A 22,745-nucleotide genomic window follows, 5' to 3' on the forward strand; every position below is an offset into this window, starting at 1 on the left:
CTAAAAATAGACGCTCTGCTATTAAATAATTTAATGCAATCTGAAGCAAGAGCATAAAAGCACATATATTTTTCATAAAAGGACAAGATTTCACAAATGCATTTTGTAACACTGCAGCAGTTTAAGCTGCGTGGGATACTGTATCTTTACAGACTGCTGTGAACAAGTTTAGCTGTTAAAGCGTTTCACCTTTGTGATTGGAGGTGGACATAGTGAAGGATCCTTTCAGAATAAAAGCCCAATTGCACTTTATCTGTTAGAGAGACTTAAAAAATATTTTGTAATGTACATTTACACTGTTGTACCTAAAATTTAGCTGAATTATAGAAAGGATATCCATATCTTACAGAACAGTTTTTTCTTTAACACAAGACTCTTTGTGTAACAGTCATTACTGTCTTGCTGTGTGATGGATTTATATTCATTTTATATTCAAAGTGGGTGTTGGGATGGAAGCTCAAATCATGCAAATCATACTGACAAGCAGCAGAGCTGTGTCTTCAGTTGTTGTTGTGGCATTTATTCATTTAAAGACTATCAGCTGATTCAAATTAGAAAAACATTTTTTTCCCATCTGTTGTAAGAAGAAAAGCGATGGTGCAATTCCAAACTGCTTCACTGACGAGCATTAAAATATGAAGCTGGTTGTGAAGCTGAACTACCCCTGGGCCATTGCAGTCTTTGCTCTATAGCTCCTCTTGCTGGGAGAGCAGAGAACACTTTAAATTTGAATGCATGCTTTACCATCTTCCATCCATTTGCTACCGCTTTTCAGGGTCGCAGGGGCTTTGCCATCTTATAATGGTTAATTTTGGCTGACCAAACATCGGCCTCTACCTCTTTATTATTTATTATTACTACTTATTCCTTAAAGTATTTCTCCCTTTTAAATTCTAAGAGCCTCTTTAGTTCACTTGCATTATTACTTTTTAATTCATTATCATTATTTTTGAGGTGCAATAACCAAGGAACTATGGTATGATTGCTTTCTAAATACAAGATAATTAATACAGAGTAATATCAAATTTTACCTTCTACAATAAAGGCTCTTCAAAAGAAATTTAAAATATTGCTTTTAAGTAAAAAAAAAAAAAAAGTTAACTGTTGTACGTTTGGAAAATGCAAAACATAACCGATTTAACTTAAGTTCCTATATTGAGTTGTCATGTCTGGATTACTGGCCCATGTGTAAATATGTCCCAGACAAAGAAACAGACTACAAAAAACTCATATATGACACAAAGTTTATTTTAAGGTTAAATGATTGTTTTATGCTTTGAAAGTTCAAATGTAACTTACAGCTGTTTAGTTGACAAATTAAATTAATGATATGGACTAGACTGTATAACATGACCAGCATGTGTACTTTTGTATTTAAATTATTGTAGTATGCTACATTTAAAATGAGGAAGTTTCTGTGATTACGCTACATCTTACCTTGGTAAGATCTCTCAGTTTTTAAAGTAAAAGGTATCTGAGTTTTGTTACAAAAGTGTTACTTTTTTCTATTCTGCAAACACGTATTACAAAGGAGCTGCTGTCTGCTATTTTGTATCTGTAGTGGGGTCTTGCAGGGATTTTTCTGACAACACTTCTTGTCTCGATCGCTGCTCTTTTGTCTCGCCGGGGTCTGAAAATCCTGGAGGATATAGAAGATTGGGAAAAGACATCAGAAAATCTAGTTAGGTTGAATAGAAAATAATATCTGTATGAATTCATCTCAACATGAGATCATTCTAAAATGAATTTAGATAACAAATCAAATCAAGGGTACTGAGCGCATTTATGGAACAAAGAGGCTTTTCCTAAGCCAGATCAGCAACAGGTCTTTTATTCTACTTTAAAAGAGGTTGTCAAGCTTTTTAAAGGTGATCTTTTTAAATTTGAGTTGTTGAAATATGTGCGAGCAGAAAAGGAGACTAAGTAGAATATAAAATTAAGTATAGACATTTAAATAAAACCTCAATTGTGTTTATTTTTTTTATATTTTAATGCATATTTGTGATTTTTGCACGTATAAACAAATAATTATGCAACCCACCATTTGAGCCACTTTCCTTCCATTTGAGCTTGTTGTCCTCAGTGTGCCGTGTCCAAGTAGAGCGGAAGCTCACCAGCTCAGCTGTGATGTGTGCGAGGCTCCACTGCAGGCCTCTGGAGCTCTCCTTCCAAAGATTACTGGTGAAAGAAAACAGTGCTGTTTGTATGCATATTCATATTCCAGTCATGAAAACAAATGACTCAGCTTAACCTGAGATTTTCTACACCAAGGTAAAGGATTGCACTTTTTTTCCATGAAATTATCTTCAAATATATCTTCAATAAAAAGAAAACAAATTAAAAGGAAAATAAGCAGCACATAAACAGGATTTTGTGCTGACACTTTTGGGTTCCTACTGACTTTGGTTATCCTTCTGGTGTGTCTAAAATGAGCAGTTACTGCTACAAATTTGAAGATTAATTCACCTTTGAATAATGATCATGTTTTGTCACTCAAAATTATCAAGTCATGATTACAGGTTTTTGACCAACTCAGCAAATGATAGTAACATAAAAAACACGGTGTACATGATCAACATATACATAGAAAGCAAAGAATTAGTGAAACTACAAGCTCCAAGTGTAAAACTGCAAAAGAGCCAAAAACTGAAGTTTCCTGAATAACCAGAGCTTGACTCCAAAAGCATGTCAAGTAGACCTTCACGTTAAACTGACCAGCTTTACAGCATAATTAAAGCCTGAAAAAAGTTTGAAGTTAATTTCCTCCTTTTGGGACAACTGTATAGATACTTTTTTTTTTAACAAGTCCCCAGTTTGAATTCTATTAAAGCTAAAAAATTATGCAGTGTCAGTGCTGTGTCTGTCCATCTGAGTGACAGATGGAGCCATTTAATGACTAATTGTACTAAGACACACGAAGGAAGTAGGTTTTCAAGAGTTTTAAAATCAGTTTTAGTCAAACTCTGTGTGCCACTCAATATCACAGTAAAAACAGACTTCTAATGTGTGTCAAATGCTTTGGCGCGATATGGCAGCCTCGCTTCTGTCAGTCTGCCCCAGGGCAGCTGTGGCTACAACTGTAGTTTACCTCCACCAGTGAGTGAATGAATAGTGGTATTATAAAGCGCTTTGGGTGCCTTGAAAAGCGCTATATAAATCCAATCCATCATTATTATTATTATATTAATATCTAAAACCAAAAGTGCAATAAAGTTTATTTTCCCAGCAGGTTTCACAGGCCTTGTGTTTACCTATGTCTGTTGCAGGGGTCTGGTGGGCCTGGGTTCTCTTCCACCAAAGGAATAACAATCTTTTCAGCCATATCGGTCAGCAGAGAAAATGTAGGATACACAATGAAGTCTATGAAACCTGCGAGAACAAAATCCAGCATATCAACATGTGAAGTAAACTGTTAGTGGCTCAAAAATACTAAAACCTTGTTACGTCTTTAATGTCAGTAAAGAAATTTGAGTGCATTTCAGTGATTCAAACACTAAAATTCAAAGGGCATATGCTGCAATATCACTGTGAACTGTTAAAAATAAAATGAACATAAATCCTGCCACTGGCTTGTTACTTTTGGAAAGAGAAAAAATGTGATTAGCTTCACTAGAGAATAAATTTTACTTGTTTTATGTATCTGAGATGGATATTTATTGAAAATCTTACAAAGGCATAAACAACAGACAAAAGCGATGAGGAAGCTGGTTTTAAAAAAAGAGGGTGTGATTTATGAGACGTACCGATCTGGGATTCAGCTACTAGGGTGGTTTGTCGATCACACAGTGGAGAGAAGGGGAGGCCGAGCTCTGCCTCTCTATCACCCTCACAAAGATAGAAAGAGAGAAAGAAGATACTTAAAGGGCATCCCACACAACACCTGAAAATAACTTTTAAAAGGTCAGTTTGTTCCAACAGTCGCCTCCTGAAACTATGAGACTGTTCAAACGTTTTTTAATTAACAGCCAAACAGAAAGAAAACGTGTTTCATAGGTACGCACACGTCTTGTTTCTGAGACAACAGCGCTCTCCCACACCTCTTCTGTTCTGATCTCCTTCAGATCCAGGTAGTAAAAAAAGCAGAGTGGGAGCAGCTTCGTGCAGCAGTCACTGTAAATACACTCACTACAGTCGTGCCAACTAACATCGCCAAAAAGCCAGACAATCAGGACAGCAAGCATTTTCTCTGTGGGGTAATTATGTTCTCATAGTAACTCAGACATCAACAGAAAGAGTCCCTCCACCTGATTGGATAACTGCGTCTCCTGCTGAGCTGAAGAACAGCTATAGCGTCAGCTGATGCTTTAAAGTCAAGACCAAAAGCCACTTCTTGCAGTCCTCAGCTTTTGGCTCATTATATTGTTTTATTATATACTTTTCCCCAAAGGTCAACAAAAACATGATAGCTTGACTTTCTATTTGGGGTTTGTGAGGCTTTAAAGGCAACAACACTGATTCTCTGCAGTCCTCTATTTCCCATATGTAACCCTTTAAAGTCAAGTGCATTACATTATATATGACATGTACATGGGTTTTTGAGACTACATAAGATCTGAAAAAAAGTCATAACAAAAATATACATTTTTAAGCAATGAATTAAAAAATAAAGCAAAATTTATTTTGATATTGAATTTATGTTTTATTATTTTGTCAGAATGTTCAATAAACAATTATTATTAAAGCAATTATTTCATGGTTCAGGCTTTAAAGGGTTAAAACTTGAGCTGTTAAGATTGATTAATTTTTTTAGTACCAAAGTAATGCAGAATAAGCTGTTAGGAGAGATTTTCCTTCTCTGCTGCCTCTGCGTCATATCAACGAGATATTTTTATGGATTTCTTTAGCTCTGACGTAATATCCACCCTCCCTATACAAGCAATTTACAAAAACTGCTGCCTCTTATTAGGCATGCAGCCCTTTGACTCATCAATCATGCAGTTAATAACAGAGCTAATAAGTCAGATGGAGACCAGGGAGCACCAGGGCAGATATGGAGATGTCTAAGAATATAACATAATGTGTTCTTTTATATTTTGAATTTACATTTATTGTGTGGCAAAAGCCTGCGAGCACCGAGAACTACAAATGAGCTGGCATCTAAACCACATGCAATCAAGGACAACCTTTGAGACAGGCTACATAAACTCTAATGCACTTTTGTTTTAGAAAATGACCGCCATCCTTACTAACAAGCCTGAAAATCAAATCACATATACTGGGAAGCCAGTGCATGTAAGTGCATGTAAGTGCATGTAAGAAGCTGAATGATAAAATGCTGGACTTAACCGCTACAGGCAACAAAGTATATACATCATCTTTGTTGGCTTTGTGTTTAGGGCACAGCTAATGGCAATCCTAACAGATAAACAACAATAGTGTACAGCATAACATGTTAGTCGTCAGCAAGGTCGAACGACAGAGGCCTGGCAAATAAGGGAAGTAAGTGAAGGCACAGAGACTGATAAGATCTATAGAGGAAGTAAATGTCTAATATGGTAGGATAAAGAGAGAGGCCTAACATACTATGTACTAAGCTCTCTCTGAGGTATGGCTTCAGGCTCCAGTGTAACATTTTTTCACCACTGAGGAATCAAATTGGAGGATTTGGACTTCCTCTACAATCATCTACAATCATCATTCATCTGCAGAGTATAGTGAACAAGAAAGCTCACAAATTTGAATCTGGACTCCAACGTGGAATCAGTGATGTAAGAACAGTGGCATCACAGTGGCTACACTTTATTTTTATCCAGTAACAAGATGTCCTGTTTTAATTAGTGAGTTTGGAAGTTAGCAGGCAGATTTTCTTGTTGGTTGGCGAGATTAAAGCTAGTTGTTCCCCTTGTTTTCTGTATTTGCACTAAGCTGAGCTGGGTAGCTGCTGGCTTAAACTCTTTATTGACTACACACTATTTACTGTTGATCTTCTCATCTAACTGTTGGCAACAAGTAGCTTATTCTTTTATCCAAAACAAATCTTCTTTCAGCTTCTCTCTTTAGGTGTTGCCACACTGTCCTCCTCTGTCTCAGGTCTTCCTTCACTATATCCATGAAGGTCCACATTAAACATGCTTTGTCCACTTTATGCTCGATCCCTCCTCTGCACATGTTTAAACCATCTCAGGCTCATCTCTCTAACTCTAACTGATGTACTCATTTGTAATTGTGTCCATCCTCGTCACTCCCAACACAGAGAGGACTACGTTTGGTGACTTTGCCACTGACTCTAAGCCACATGTCATAACCAATCAAATCACAGCTGACACTCTTCTCCACGCACTCTGCCCTTCCTGCACTCTCTCCTTCACATCTCTAGTTATCCTTGTTGACATGAATCCATGCTCATCACTAGTCAAAATAGTAGTTATATGGTGCTTAAAAGTGGGGGGTAAAGACCCACTGAGCAAGCACTTTTAGAAAGTAGAAAAAAAATTCTTGATAACAGGAAAGAATCTGCAACAAAACAGGCTCAGAGAGGAGCCTGCCACTCTGCCCTTGAATTTGTGTGAAATAAAATGAAGAGCATAGCGAGATGACAAACAACAAATAGGAAATATCTCAGGCCTGTTAAGCAGAATATATATATATAGTGCCTACCTGTCTGAAAAACTCCTCCATCAAGGTTTTGGTCCAGCGAGAGTGCAGCGCCCAAGGCTTGGATGGATGACTTATGTCAGCCGTGTGCAGTAACAGAGACAGTGCTTTGGGCTTGTCAATCCTGGTGTAGAGAGCATAAGGCAACCACTGTTTTAACTGTTGTTTTGTTGTGTCTCCAGACTGAAAAGCAGACTAAACAGCAGCCAGCCTGAACCCAAACTGCCTGCATCATGTGCAGGCTATTCTAATCAGCTCACTGCACTCCAAGCATCCATTACATGGCCTGCTGATTATGCGCCACAGTGCAAACAACAGCACAGTCTATTAGCAGTACCGTTCTTGTTGTTGTAGACAGGATTTCATCGCTTTGACTTGGAGAAGGTGGGAGGACATGTCCGTGGACAACACCATCTCTATAACGAGTGACCGCAGCTCCCTGTGAGAACGCACACACACAAAAACACACAGTGTACAAGTTGACCTTGGCTGATGAGGAGTGAGTAAAAATGACAGACAGGAAGGCTCAATGGGGTTGTAACCTGTTTAGATTTCCTAATAGATTTCCTTGTTCCCATGGCAACACTGACTGCTAGAAAAGCCCACTAAAGTATGCAGCTGGGGTTTATCTTGTGTGATATCAGCACAGCTCCCCAATCGCATATTCTGTGAGTAATATATGAAGCAGCAGCCAACAAAGAAGCTATGCAGAGTATAGATATGTTGTTATCGCAGACTGCACCGCAGACCATCAACTACAGCTAACTTTTACTTTAAATGTATGTATCACAACATTCCTATAGCATCTACCAAATGCAACTTCTTTACTACATTTCCAAGTTTAGACGCTGTAGTCAGAGTTTGTTATGTTTGTTATTCCTCTGCTGTTTGGTGAATATGTCGTTACACGATATCTTAGGAGGTCAAAGACCAGGGTCAGCTATAAGAGACACTGTATGCTTTCCCATAAGTGCACTAACCAACTTGAGGTCTGGGGGCTGTTTCCTTAAAGCAAAGCATGTCAGTTTATATGTAAAATAACGATAATAAAATAGAATAATGACATAATTATAAATGTCGTCACAGATAAAAATCTAAATGTTGTCAAAAGCCACAAACTAGCTCCAAACTACAGAACTGATATTTAAAACTAGTGAATAAATGTACTGCAATTGTTTCAGTCGATTCCATATATCCATAATAAAATAAAACAAAAGTATTAATTAATAAAATGTTACTTTTTGGCCAATTAGTTTTTCCTAGAGGTCACATTGGAAACACACTAAGATAAACAAATTATAGCTTTGCTCTCCTACATTCTCCTGCAGCATGAATTCTCCGTTATTTATTTTTCTTCTCCCAATGTTGTATCATGCCTATGCATATACACGCATATGAGGACTTACTGCAAACCTAATCTACATTTAACAGCTGTCTTTGCCCAGACTCTAACTAAATGTTGCTGTTGCTGTTGGTTAAAACCTCATTTATAACATTGTTAACAAATTTATTTCTGCAGGGGACTTTTGACTTTTCAGAATGCCCTTTAACACCAACAGCTCGATGGGGACATTTTTACACAGGCTTGTGAAGTTCATACATACAGACAGCAAAAACGTTTCTCCAACAAGAGATCAACAGGTGAGCAACTGATCACACAGCTAATAGAGGAGGGAAAACTTTTCTACGACCTATTTATGTCTCCCTGTGACTGTCTGCTCGGGAGGGAAAATGGGTCATGATTTATAACACACAAAAATTAATTATTATTAAGGTTATGAAAATATAAAAATAATATTAACACTGTAAAATGTTGAGGTCTTACATCCATTCCTCCCGCGTCAAATTAATAAAGATGTTCATTTGGTCGTCCAGCAGTAGGCGGAATGCTGCACTCAGGTGATGGCTCTCTTGTACAGACCGGTCATTGTAGATCAATGCAAACTCTGACCTTGGAGACAAAAGGTGAGTGGAGATTATTACAGACAGTCGACGGACAGATGGGCAGGTTGTAAAGTGTTCCTGTGCATTAAAGTGAAAACTTCAATAACACAGTTGCTCTGAGTGAAGGAGGTGAGACTGAGATAAAAGGAGAGTCCTCTGGGAACAATTTAATGACTGTGACTGCAAGCCTTTAATGATGAATTTTAAAGTGCTGAAGAGGAGGTGGGATGTAATGAAAAATGACACAGTGTGGGTATTAATGACTCACTAAAGTAAGATAATTAACGGATTTATCAATCAAGCATCCTGTATCCTCTCATTGTCATTCAGCTGTTAAAATGGGTAATAAAGCCCACTGTGGACAGTTTTCCAATTAGTATTTATTTTTAAGCTTCTGCCACCTTTCACCAGTGAAATAAACATTGAATAAAACACTTAAGGAAATGGTTTTAAAGACAACAACACAAAGGTGTGTGTTAAAGTGGTCTGTTGGGGAGTGTAAAAAGTGTGTGGTAAAAAATGAAAAATTCTGGTAAGACTTCTGTGGGTCTGTAATTTCCTAATATTCATGATTCAGTTCAATTGAATTTTATTTATACACCAAATCACAACAACAGGTGACTCAAGGCACTTTATGTTGTAAGGTAGACCCTGCAATAATGCATACAGAGAAAAACCCAACAATCATATGACCCCCTATGAGCAAGCACTTTGGCGACAGTGGGAAGGAAAAACTCCCTTTTAACAGGAAGAAACCTCCGACAGAACCAGGCTCATTTATTCATAATGTTTTTCCTTTCATTGCTATGCAGATGACAGAGACATACTTTTTAAAAAAAAAATCTAGTGACCCTAAAAGTCTAGCTGATGACTTTATAACTATTTAGTCTATATAGTTATATTTGGGTGGCACATTTTCGTCAACTCAATACCTGAAAATTAGAAATTATATTACTTAATCTTACAAATTACAGTGCAAAAGTCTCATTTTTTTATATTTCTGCTTGGAAAATGAGAAAAAAGGCAAAAGCACCCAAAATGTGTCTTTTCTTGATGAGGCTTCAGTGGACAGCAGATCATCAAACAAAAAACCCCAAACATTCCTCTGAAAATGGTCAAGACACAAGAACTTGATGCTCAAGACTTTTGCACAGCACAGCACAGTAGAGTACTGTTCCTTTGGTAATCGCCAGGTTAGGCTACTACGTTCTCCTCTGGTTTACATGGAAAGTTAATTTCTTGGCTTCCTACTCATTTTAGCAGACACACATTACCCCGATCCTGATCCCCTACTAGCTCTCTGCCTGTTTTAGAATTGATTTTAAGTGCAATCACATTTAACACATGTTCGTGTCTGGCCCTGTGCCACATTCAGGCAGCACTTCTGCCTGAAAGTTGAGGCTTAATGTCAAATGCAGTCATGGCTTTCGCATCAGGGCCTGTCAGCTATGAAATGAGGAGAAATGTTTGAAATGAGGAAGTCTCGTAGAATCAGAGGCTTCCAATAAATCACTTCGTAAAATACATTTTTATAGACGTGCTTTTATGTGATGCCATTTCATGTGATGTCGTCCTTTATAGGTTTTTAATGTTTGAATAACATCTCTCTTGTCTTGCATATTATTTCTGGGGTTTTCTTTTTTAGCCTTTCATTATTTGTTTTGCACCCACATTTTAATCTTTCTTTTTTTCATTTGAATCTGTCTCCACTTTAAATAAATTGCACCTGTTATTTTTGTTGTTTTATTCTCTTTGTGTCCTTTTGCTTGTCAGGCAAGGCACTTTGTAAAGTCTGTTGTTAAAGGTGCTATACATAATAACTTATTGCATTGATTTTTCAGCCCATATCATATATATTACATATCTATCTCAAAGTCAGATGATGTTCCAAGTAGAGTTACTGACTTTGGGATAGATCTGCTGTTCAGATGTGCTCTTTTACTGTGGGCAGGCATCTTTGTACTTTATTCCCGAAATAAAGCATGATGATGATGGGTGCCATGAGACTACGTTCTTCAGTCCTCCTAAGTGGAAAGTCTAAAAATACGATGTTCTGTCCATGAAGTTGTGTTTGCCTTAGAGGGTTCTCACTCGCTCTCTTACTAAAACGATACAGAGGAAAGAAGAAAACTATACTGAGGTACGCTTTAAGAAAGCGTACCTCACTATTTCTGTACTTCCTGATATCTCTTACTATTTTACAGTTTCATAACAGGAGGTGGCTCATATATAGCTGAGAAAATATTGCAGAAAAAAAGCTTACTTTGTGTGGATGTGAAAGTTATTTGTAGTTCCTGTGTGTTCATAGTCATGGATGGCTGCAGCAAACAGGGATGCCATCACCTCGAGCTCTGTCAGCCAGTGCTTGATAGACACAAATATAAAACCATTAAAACAACAGTACTATAATGGTAAAAAGAAAGTACACCATCTTTCAGTTAAAAGTTTTAAATATATACATGATAAAAGTCATCTGGTCCTTATCTGGCCTTAGAAGTAGCAGAATACAACCACCCACCAAGGTGGTTGTATTTGCGCACCACAGCAGCTTTACCCATGACGCTTTTTATAGCTCCACATTCATGTCCAGTGGTGTAGGTGCTTGCCCACACAGAGCCTACAAGTGTTAAAAATATGTAAAGTGTCCACTGCAGTCACTGTCTGTGCTTTTAATGCAGCATTTTTATTTATATTGGAATGTTTTATGGTTCGCTTGTATAAGTCATGTGTGTCCAGTGATGTGCAGTTAGGATGTTGGAGCACCTCGGGGTGGGGGGTAAAGACCCCTTTCCGCTCATTGTCTAAATGGAAACATGTACAACGGAAATGTACACAGACACATTCGCAAGACCATAAATTATGCTTTACTCGCTAAGCCAAAAGTCTGTATGTGCAATATTTCCAGAGACACCCTTCATAAAGGTCAGATGATGAAGACAGCAACTCATAGAGTGCATAGATACAATGTAACAAGTTGAAAGTCCTGACATGGGAACTCCCTAACGTGGGGAGGCCTTGAAAAACATAAAGGCCATCATCTCTTTATTTAGTCTCCATAATTTTCACTTTGAAACAGCAGTGCTTAGTGGGTTAAAGAAAAGTTAGAATGGAACAGATCCTGTTTCCCTGCAACACCATCGCCACCAAAACAGGAAGTATCATTTCTATTGTCACAGGACTGCAGGCTCTGAAAGTAAAAGTCATTTTGGAATTTGATTGTTATTTGTGCTCTACAATCGATCCTTACTGTGGTGCTAACGTCAGGCAGTGACTCTGGTCATTAGCCTTCATCTTCAGGGTGATAATGAATGCCACATGTATTTAAAAAAAAATGTAAATGCAATCCATAAGAGTTGTTAGGATATTTTAGTCTGTCGATATACTTCTAAAAAACATTTTACACAGTGTAATCCACATTTGTAAAAGCAACAGATCACTGCAAATTAGGAAAGTGACTCCTAAAGAAATAGGTTATATATTTGTTACCTATTTGTCTATTCAGTCAAAGCAAATGGGACACAGTGCCACAGAAAGGCCAGCAAGCTTGGAAAGTGTTAAAAGGTGGGCCGCTACACATTCTTCCTTTTGATTTTTTCATGGAATTTTCAGAAAATTAAAAAGAAAAGTTATCACACCGGCCTTATCCTTTAATAGAAAATCCAGGTTAGTCTTTTGTACCACGAGTCCGGAGCGCAGCAGCAGACAGTGCAGTGTCTGAGTTACATCAGCAGCGTGAACGTGGTTGTGGTAGGGGTTGTTGTATTTGCAGTATCCTCTCTCCAGCGCAGACAGAAATTCTGTGAGGCACGAGATGGGAATCTGCAAAAATAGTTACATAATCATCAAAAGTAAAGCTATGTTTAAAATACCACAGGTTCACAAAGTTTATGTCAACAGTAAAAGCTAAAACAACCTGGATGTTGTAATAAGGCATGATGCATGTGATTTACACACATAATTTGCTAACCCATTAGCCCTCCAAACACCACAAAGGATAATAAAACCCATATGCCTGATAATATCTGCAAATGACAACACCAGTTCCTCACAATAATACTCCTTCAGAGTGGCTCTGATTATATTACAGTGAGATCTTCCATCCAAAGCACTGAAATTCTCCAATGACTATAATGAGTCATTGTATAGACGATGAACTATATACAAACTAAACAATGAAATGCAAAGTTAAAAGACCTTAAAGCGACTGTTGAGCTCATATCTGGTGATCAGCTCAAAGAACAGAGTTCGGAGTGCATGATCAGAGCTGGCTGAGTTCAGAGCAAACACATCAAAGCTCCAACGGTCCACGTCCTAAAGAGCAAGAGAGGAAAGTACTGGTGTATACTTTTGGTGTGTATACGATAGATTATGTGATGTCCATATTTTTAGCTAAGATCCAACCCACTGTGAGAGTTATGATTAGAGGGGGCTTACCCTGAGGCAATTTACGACCGCTGCAGGTTGGTCCGGCATGGCTGCTGTGTAGGCCCTCTTGAACATCCTGGAATAAGGGAATGTTTAGGGTGAGTTCAGTTAAAGTTCAGATGTTGACGCTGTGCAGCGACCTCGGTTTAGGAGCTGTTTATATAAATCCTCTAAAGTCCCTGTCTGCTTTGGAAGGAAGTTTTAACAAGAAAATGGAGATAATGTTTCACAGCCGTGTGTAGCAGGCTGTGTTTGCTGTGGACGTAATAATAACAACAGAGTGTGAGCTTGTATCGGACTTATTGTACAGACAATGAAATCAGTAATTTATAATGGGACTTTTATTATATGAGATGCTTGTTTCCTTGTTTCTTATTATTTAAGTTTCATAAAAGAGAGTTACTGCTGTATGACTGCTTCTGTGTCTTCCAGTCAGTATTTTATGAATTGCTGTTTTAAAAAACGATTCCAGGGTTTTGAGTTCTTGTTTATCATTTTGAGTTTTGCATTCAAATTTTGATTTCATAATGACTCTGGTCATGACACTTTGAGCTTCCATTCTTGTTGAGATTTCATTGTCATTCTAGTGATGTCTGTTATAGTATTGAGTAGTTGGCCCCAGTTTTTATTTTATTTTATTCTGTTCTCGTATAGTTCTCGTTCCCCTGTGGTTCCCTGTGTTTGCTTTTACCTGCTGTGCATCTCTCTCCTGGTCTTCTGGGTAGCAGTGTCCCAATTTTAGCTTCATGGCAGGTTTTCTGTGGTATCTCATTTACTTTCTGTCTTTTCTTTCCTTTATGATCTGCTCCTCTTCAGCCTTTTTTACCTTCCTTTACTTGTTCCTCCTGCGTTCTGCCCTCATAACTGTCCTGTTTCCCAGTCAATCTCCTCTGTGTATATATTCTGTATAGTTTAGCCTCATTGTTTAATCCATGTTTATGTTCTGTGTCTTTCCATCATTTTTGCCTTTTAGATTTTTTTGTCTGGATTTTCTGTTTTTTTTAGATTATCATGTCTGGGTCTTTCTTTTATTTCTATAATTTCCCTACAGTACATGTCCTGCATTTGGATCCTTTCCATAACATCATTCATTATGCTTGCAGTTCTGAAATAGAAATGAATGAAACGTAATACCGCTCCACAAATATCCCAGCTTGCACTGCATGCACAATGCTGCGAAACTTGGGCTTCTCATCAGAGCGCCGCGTAGGACGGCGGATCTTCTGGGTGAAAGTGGAAGCCAGCCAGTCGGTGACCTCTGACGGCACCCCGTCTGACTGCAGTTGCTGGAGGTCATCTTCAGACTCCAGACACTGCCTGTGAGAAACAGTGACTGTTAGACAATATTAAGACACGGTAAAAATGAAGACTGAGAATGAATGAGCAGCACTAATAATGTGCCTCTGCGATATCACTGTGGTTCAGAGACGTTTAATGGTGTAAGGATAATTTTATATTACACATTTAGATTTATTTAGAAATACTTCCATTAACTGTCCAGTCAAAAGTTTAATTTAAAATTTTAATTTCAATTGTATGTCTGTTAAATAAGCTAAGTAAGAAGTTACTACTCCCAGAAAGACTTTTGGCACTTTTTACTCTGGTTTTTATGAAAGGCAACCAAAAGAGACTTCATCGTACTGCTTCCACTCAAATATTAGCAGAGAAACAGCACCTAAAATTGCAGAAAGCAACATGTTTTTTTTCACTCTGTTTTCTCTATGACACACTGGATCATAAAATCCTCCGTTTCACACTTCATGGATTGTGTACCTCAGGCTTTGTAAATCAGGCTACCAGACCACCATTCCTGAAAGACCACTTTCTGCTGTTAGACACTTACATGGCTGCTGTGCTGATGACACCAAACTTTTCTTATCAGTTTCCTCATCTGACATGCAGGGGAAGGCCTGAGAAGTCAGGAGAAAAAGAAAGTTTTCATAGGACTCTATGCAGTCCTGTGAAAAACTAAGTACACCCTTAGTGAATCCATAGGAAATAAGAAAGTAGGTAGCTATCAGGAGCTAATCAGATCCCCGTGATTAATTGATCATCAGAAGGTGTGGGCACTTCTATAAAGGTACAGGCGTTGTCATTTTGCTGGTGTGAAGCATTCAGGTGAGTGCAATGAAACAATCTTTCCAGGAGATTCACAACAAGGTCAGACCACGCCATAAGGTCAAACACATTACAAAAAAACCCCAAGAGCTACAGCTCAGATTCTACAGGCCTCAACTAGCATATTAAATGTTAAAGCTCATAACAGTACAATAAGAAAAAGACAGAACAAGTACAGCATGTTTGGAAGGGTTGCCAGGAAAAAGCCTTGTCTCTCCAAAAAGAAATTGGCAGCACGACTTAGGTTTGTAAAGTTGCATCGAAACAAACCGCAAGACTTCTGGAACAATGTGTTTTGGACAGAAAAGACCAAAGCTGAGATGTCTGGTCATAATGCATGCAGCTGAAAACAGTCATGAACAATAGTTTTCAGACTAGTTTAGCAGAACCTGGGCTCTTTACACTCATTGTCACACATGAACTCCTCTATATACCACAATATGCTAGACTCAAATGTGGGGCCATCTGCTCAACTGCTAAATTGGGTGAAATTAGGTCATGCAACACGTCATTGATACCACACCAACAATCTAGAGCAGAATTGCTGAAAAAGAAAAGAATGAAGGTGATAAAATGGCTCAGTCAAAGTCCAGACCTCAACCTGACTGAACTGAGAACTCTGCATAAACACATTTGTCAAACAACTCAAGAGTGGGCCTAAAATTCTCCACAATGATTTGAGAACTGATAAGGTCATATAGACAATAAGCTACCGCATAACGGGGTGTACTTATTTTTTCACAGGATTAGATATAATCGGGTGAAAACTTTCTTTTTCATATGACTTTCACTGCTAATCCATGTGATTGTTAAAATACTTCTATCAGCCATCTGTAGCTAACCCAAAATCCCACTTTCTCACACATGCTGGTTTCTAGTTTCTGTTTGTAACAGTTTCAAAACTAGCTATATCTCTTAGAGAACACTGTGGTCATTTAGTTTAGTCGCAATGGTGAAATGTGCCCCAGATGAGTCACTGTTTAAAGGAATAACTAAACAAAACAGGTGTTAAGTTCTCATTAGGGACTTTAGGGATGTACAAAGGTGAGTTGCCATTTTCAGTCTCTGCACTAAGCTAAGCTAACCTGCTGCTGATTGCAACTTCATATTGTAGCAACATGACAGTGTTATCAATGATCTCATCAAAGTCTTTAAAAAGTACTTTAAAAGTACAAGACAACTCAGAGGAAGATGTAAGTGAAGCTGATCAAACAGACATGAACTGATCTTTTTTCAGTTATAAAAGCTAATCACACATTAGGTGTCCCATGTACTCCTTGAATAACATCTTTTACACTTATATTGTTTTTCTGGCAGGACTATACTGTGGTGGTTAGTGCTTTCCCCTCGCTGCTTACCCAGGATGTGAAAGCTCAGCACTGATCTACAAAACTGATCTACAATTTTATCTTCTTTTTCTTCTTCTTCTTCTTATTGTATTATTTTACCTTGTTCCATCGAGGTACACTGCCTCTAGTAACGATGCTGTGTATTCCAGGTTCTTTTTGATTTCTTCAAAATCAACATCTTTCTCGTCTAGCTGCTTCAGCATGCTCCTCAGCCTGAAAGTAAACGAAATATTGGAATCATTTTTGGTGCTTGAAAATTGTTGCACGTCTCAGCATCCACGTGCAATAAGTAAAAAGCGGGATGGGTAAACATTAAAGTTCTGTTTGGGTCCAGAAACAATAGCTAAGGAACAAAAATCAGTGTTTTCTGTGACTTATTCTGCCTACGGTGTTATTTTAGGATACAAATAGGAACAGCTTGAACCTGCAGCTCCGTGAACAGGTCTTTGCAGACCGACAGCACTTGTTGTTGTCTTGAGTCAGTGAAATGACGTCCAAAGTGTTTTAACAATCAGTTGAGAAATCCTGATGAACGGAAAAAGCTCATTTGGAAGTGATTTAAGTGCCAAGCTGTCCAAAAAGGGCATCATTAGTGCCAAATTTTCCATGAGAGGAAAGCTTCCCATGGTTAGGCCCTTATGTAACTCAAATTATATCAAAATATACTCCCTGAAAAAAATCACAATTTTGTGCTTTATCTAAATGTTCTCTGAGAACACGCTGCCTCTTTTTGGTTTCGAAACTTTTAATCAAATTACGTGCTGGAAGCACATCCCCTCAAGTATAATAGAAAGCAAATGCTCGATGTCGCTCAGAGTGTAACCCACCTGCCTGTGTTACTGTAACCTCCTCTCAGGAATGAGTCCCAAAGCTCCGCGTCTGATCCAGTTGTCATTAAATTCGTATCCTTAGTTTGTAGGACTGGAATCTTTCTGCTGTGATTGTGTTTTCATTTGACTTCTGAAATATATCGACGTGATAATATACAGTATCCGTGCCGCAGATAATTTCTTCAAAACATCTTAGTGCGTTGCCCATATGGTGACCAGAATGACTGTGTTCAAACAGCGTAAGGCCGGGCAATGGAGCCAACTCCTGGGGATGAGACGCTCACAGCTTTTCAAGTGTTTATCACGCTGGCAAAGGCTTTTGAAAGCTGTCGAGTCATAAAAATAGCATGCATCTGAATACCACCGCTCACTTTCTATCTCAAGTAATCTTTCATGATAACACAGCCTTTTTTGTTTCAACTGTTTGCGGCAGAAGAACCTTTGACAGGACGTTTACAGGAAATTACTCGTCAAGTGCACTCGTGAAAGTGTGTTTATAGAAAAAGATGACAAATTCTCCTTTGGCTCAAGCATTGTTGAATCTACACATCTACACACTGCAGAATGTCGTCCTCTCCAAGTATAGATGAGCACAAGAGAATGGACTTAATGGCATCTCATTTGCAAGCACAAATTAATAAAACAACGTCATCCCAACCCCCACCCCTGTCCGCACTCAAAACCCCACAAGGTTTGGAGCTCTGAACCCTGCTCAAACTAAAAAACAGATGAGTTCACCAAAACAAAACCACATGACCCACCGCTTCTGCAACAGCTACCTCCTTCAGCAAAAGCGTGGGCAAGACAAGTGTTCACACTTGGAGTAAAACACGTTTCTTCTCTCATGTCACTATGTATATTTGTACGACCAAAAGGTTAAACGCAAAATACTTGTTGAACTTAATTAGAGCAAATACGGTGTGAAACATGTCAAACCATAACCCTCTAACTCCGAGTGTATTTTTGAGTCACACATTTTCACTTTTGCAAAACAGAAAATCTCCTGCATAGAAATGCTGTGCTGCTGAACGTTATTGTAACAAAAAACAAACAAAAGCAAGCATGTTTGATAAAGTCCTCTTGCCCTGTTCATGTAATCAAATAGAAGCTGGAGTGTGTAGTGAACTAAACATAAAGTCTATTAATTGTCTTACCTAGAGATGGGTATCTGGAGCTTTTTCTTACGGATTCGAACCAGTTCAGCCATTCCGTGCTCAAGCTGTGCTCTGATGGACCCCAGAGTTCAGTAAAAAAAAGAAAGAAAGAAAGAAAACAATGCCAATATAAAAAAATAAAAATAAAAAGTGTTTTAGGGAACTAGTAAGCAGAAAAGTTCTGCAAACTACCAACGCAAACTTTATGTGTCCTGAGACAGACTTCTGTTTCAACAACTCTCCCACCCACTTCTGGGGGAACCTACTCCACTTCTCTCTGATTGGTTAGGCGGGCCCAAACCGTGTCAGTGTGTGCACGTGTGTGTGTGAGAGAGAGAGAGCGAGAGAGAGAGAGAGAGAGAGAGAGAGAGAGCCGCTGTGAGTGTCTTTGTCAGACCATGAGTGTTTGTGTATATGTGTACACCCGTTGTGTGAGGTGTGAGAGAGTTGACCTCACTCGCTGATGAAGTGTTGACTGCAAGGCTTTCAAGCAGTGTGTACTCAAATCCCAAATGAGAATTTTCCACCGGCCGCAAATCAGAGAACTGCACAGAGAGTCTTTCAGTGAAGCCCACCAGAGCCACTCAAACCAAAACATATAAACAAAACTTGTCCTTGAAAGCCGTCCGCAAAAGCGCAGTAGGTTAACTGCTGTTATTGGTGCAGCTATGCACAAAAATGTGCCATGTCTTTAAACTGATTACTTTTTTGCAATTGTTGCACAAAATGTAAGCTTCAAAAACATGTGAAATCATCCTAATAATTCATTTCAACAACAGATTTCTTGGTTTCGCTTTACTTACATTTACTAAAATGTGCACCACTGTCAGCTAAATGCGTTGTATCTGGACACTAAAAGGGGAATTCTCTGTTTTTTGAGACATTAAAAAGGGCAGAGCGAAAAAGACCAGAGGAGACAGCGAAGCGCATCTCTAAACACTTTTACAGTTCTAGGCCCAAAATCTGTTACCAGCCTTTATTTATAGTAGAGTATTGTGAGAGTTGTGCAATAACGCGGCTTGGGAAAACCCCTGCCTCCGGTTTTTCTCTCTCCTTGGCCGTGCTGCTTTGGCTGCTGGGTCAGACTCACTCTCATGCTCCCATGCTCTTTGACATGACATGGCATATTGTAGAAATGAAGATAAGTAACATCATGTCATATGATTCTCCATCTCCTGTGTCACATTTGGGTATTTCTTTTTTTGTTTTTTATTTATTTTTTCCCTCATCGAAAACAGCATCGAATTTCAGATTGTTAAAGAATCAACTTGTGGAAATACCAGAGAGTAGGCTCATATTCGTGCTGTTCTATGTAAATTAAAGGCTGCAGAGGAGTATTTCTTCCGATGTCAATCTTATGTATAACCCTTTGAAAAGAGAATTTTCCTTTGTGTGGTTGCTAGCCTCTTGCTTTATCTTAATGTTTTTTCCCCTCCATTTATTTCTCATCACTCCTGTTTGTCTCTGATGATGACGAGCACGCACCTTCCGATTGCTCTCTCTCCGTGGACCGACCTGAGCCAGTGACTACTTACTCCTGCGCTTCAGAGGGAGAATAAATATTGCGTTTCTTACAGGAACTAAATGTTGCAGAAACAGACCGTGCAGGAGATCACGTAGGGGTGTTTTTGTCTGTTTTCACAACAGAATGTTAAAGAATAAATGAATACACAAACCCACAAAATCTGGTTTAGCGCCAAGCTTCACTTGTTTCTGATGCAGTTCTGAAACCTAGTCGGCAATGTGGGTAAGACTAAAGGGCAAAATCAAGCAAACAACAGAATTATTATATTTTTTCACTTTCCTCCAGTTGTGATAGGCACTGCAGAAAGTTTTGGTTCATTTTGCACTAATATATATTTAAATATTATTATATTTTATCTCAAAAATAACATTTTATTATTATTATTTATTATACCTCATAATCTTTAGTTTTATACATATTACTTTTTGTTTTACAGTCTTGATTCGACATCAAGTCATTTGATTCAGCAGTGATGTTATTTCTTAAAAGCCCAAGACTTAAAGCTTAAGTTGAATTTTTTGTGCACACAATCAGGGAAATCTTGAAAACATATTTTTTGCATATTTGTATTGCATTCAAGATCCATCCATTTTCTTCTGCTGATCCAATTGAGCCTTGCAGGAGCCTATTCTAGCTTTCACGGGGCGCCAGTCTATCACAGAGCTAACATAGACAACCTTTCAAGGTCACACTCACACCTATGGCCCACGTGTTTGGACTGTGGGAGGAAGACGGGAAATCCACACAGAACATGCTTCACACAGAACAGCCCCAGCCGGTTGATGGATAATTCATAATAATTGAATTATAAAAATTTTGATCCACCCATGAAGTTTAAACCCATCATGGAATAAATCCTAGCAAGATTTCCAGAAATGTCATAAATATAGCGAGCACTATAAATAAAGATATTACCCCCACTGCAGTGGTGTGAAGGCAGACGTATCAGCCCAACGTGGACAAATGAAACTAGAGACACATGTCTGACCACACGGTACAGGGACAAATCATTTTTATGATCAGGTGATCAATACAGTGCACGACATGCTTACTCCCCTAACCTGTGCTTCCACTCTATCTGAATTATACACTTGACAGAATAAATTAATCATTTTTGGGTTGGCAATTTGGGACAATTAACGTCAATTAATAGACTATGAAAATTAAAAAAATACATCATATCAACAGTGTTGTACTCCACAATCACAGAATCACAGAATCTACAGAAATTATGATCATAGGGTAAGAACATAAATAAATGCCTTACCATCCCTGTGTTATCCTCCATGTCATAAGGCTGAGATTTCGATCAGCTGCTCCACGTATCTTACACGTTGGTGTCATGACCTCTGGATTGCACCGCTGCAGAAGACCAGCTGCATGTGTGTGTTTGTTGGTTTAAGAGAGATACGAAATGGCTTACACCTCTGTAAGTAAATACAGCATGTGCAATTATGTCATGATGTAAACCAGCCTTATGTGCACATAAGGCTAGTTTATGTTACCTATGCTGCTCCTTGTTACGTCTCCTGTGTATGTAAGCAGTATTTTGCAGTGTGCACAGTATGTGGGTGTGGGTGTAATCCCCTAGTGTTCAGTGCTCAGCTGGGGAGGCTTTGCGTCACCAATACAATCAGCAAGAGAGTGTTCATATCAGGACCAGAGTTTCCACCATGTCCTCAGGGGCTCAGGATAGGCTGTGCAAGGGAAGAGTTCATATGCATGCAAGGTTTCCTTATGCAGAAAAGACACGACGGTATTAGCACTCATTCTTACAGCATGTTTTTATGTGTGATTACATTTTCATTGTACTGGTAAGCACAAATATAGAATTTTGAATCACTAGCAGACATTTAATTAATCTTTCAGAATACAAATAAAAGCAAATTAGCTCCTGGTTTGCTCAACCTGCACTTTGCCTGCTACCATGAATTATGGATTATTTTTTTAAAAGTTCTTTTGATCAAATTTTTCATAAAACAAGCTAAATCCTAAACCAGTGATTTCAAACAGCATCTAGCTCACGTTATAGCAGCATTATAGTGTGTTGTAAACCTTCTATTTCAAAACTGAGTGAAGAGAGAGGAGCCACTCTACTACACAGGCAAAGAAAAATCTCCATTAAATCTTTACGAGTATAAGGAAGAATAAAAAAATAGAAAAGGAAGCTTACAAGGCGGGTAGGTGCTTAATGGGAAGCATGATGAAATAAGAATGAGCAAATCTTCCACCCGATATGTAGCTATTCTGTGGACAAAAGTGATGAAAATATGAAAGGAAAGGAAGGCCGCTTTTCTGTCTAATGCACAGAAAAATATTTCTTCACATTTACAGATTAATTCTGTTCATAATTTTGCAGTTTATTCATGAACATTCATCTCCATAAATGTTCCTCATAGTGGGGACTGAAGCTCTCATGCTCCCGTGACAGGGCTCGGTCCCCGGTGTGCGCACGTACACATAAACACCGCACACAAGCACACACGTCTCCACTGTGGTAACCAAAGAGACACAACGGCAGCATGTGCCGAATAGACAGGGAGGAGACCGAAGAGAGGGCAAAATGGAAGAATGGTGTGACATGGCAAATATAGTTAGTGCAAAAATATAATCAGTGAGGGCCACCTAAAATTAGCAACAAGCACTTCCAGCTCCGTACAACTGGAGTGCATCATTTAAACTGTCCATGAAATATGGAGAGGACAGGACTATCATCCAGGGAGAGAGGATGAGGGCAAGTGAGGATGGAGGACAGACTGGAAATAGGAACTCGGGTTGAATACTCGTGAAAAAAGGGCAAAAAGCG

General features: G+C 38.6%; 1 protein-coding gene across 3 annotated transcripts; it reads right to left on the reverse strand.

Annotated features, from left to right (window-relative positions):
* Nucleotides 1-1,227: 1,227 nt before the first annotated feature.
* Nucleotides 1,228-19,057, reverse strand: LOC113021902 (dual specificity calcium/calmodulin-dependent 3',5'-cyclic nucleotide phosphodiesterase 1B). Of its 3 annotated transcripts, none has more exons than XM_026166732.2 (14): nt 18,415-19,057; nt 16,530-16,643; nt 14,098-14,280; nt 12,973-13,039; nt 12,733-12,849; nt 12,217-12,357; nt 10,802-10,902; nt 8,420-8,545; nt 6,932-7,033; nt 6,598-6,718; nt 3,744-3,825; nt 3,252-3,369; nt 2,042-2,178; nt 1,228-1,639 (listed from the first exon to the last, which is right to left on the reverse strand). In XM_026166732.2, exons 1-14 carry the CDS (start codon nt 18,465-18,467, stop codon nt 1,545-1,547), a joined length of 1,557 nt encoding a protein of 518 aa, XP_026022517.1. In that variant the 5' UTR covers nt 18,468-19,057; the 3' UTR covers nt 1,228-1,544. The 3 variants fall into 3 exon arrangements, with proteins under 3 accessions (XP_026022517.1, XP_080157693.1, XP_080157694.1); XM_080301567.1 differs by lacking the exon at nt 18,415-19,057 and adding an exon at nt 17,258-17,381; XM_080301568.1 differs by lacking the exon at nt 18,415-19,057 and adding an exon at nt 14,807-14,873 and having other exon boundaries at nt 16,530-16,620.
* Between the last annotated feature and the right edge of the window lie 3,688 nt (nt 19,058-22,745).

The sequence above is a fragment of the Astatotilapia calliptera genome, chromosome 5 (genome assembly GCF_964374335.1).
Source record: "Astatotilapia calliptera chromosome 5, fAstCal68.1, whole genome shotgun sequence".
Classification (NCBI taxonomy): Eukaryota; Metazoa; Chordata; class Actinopteri; order Cichliformes; family Cichlidae; genus Astatotilapia; species Astatotilapia calliptera.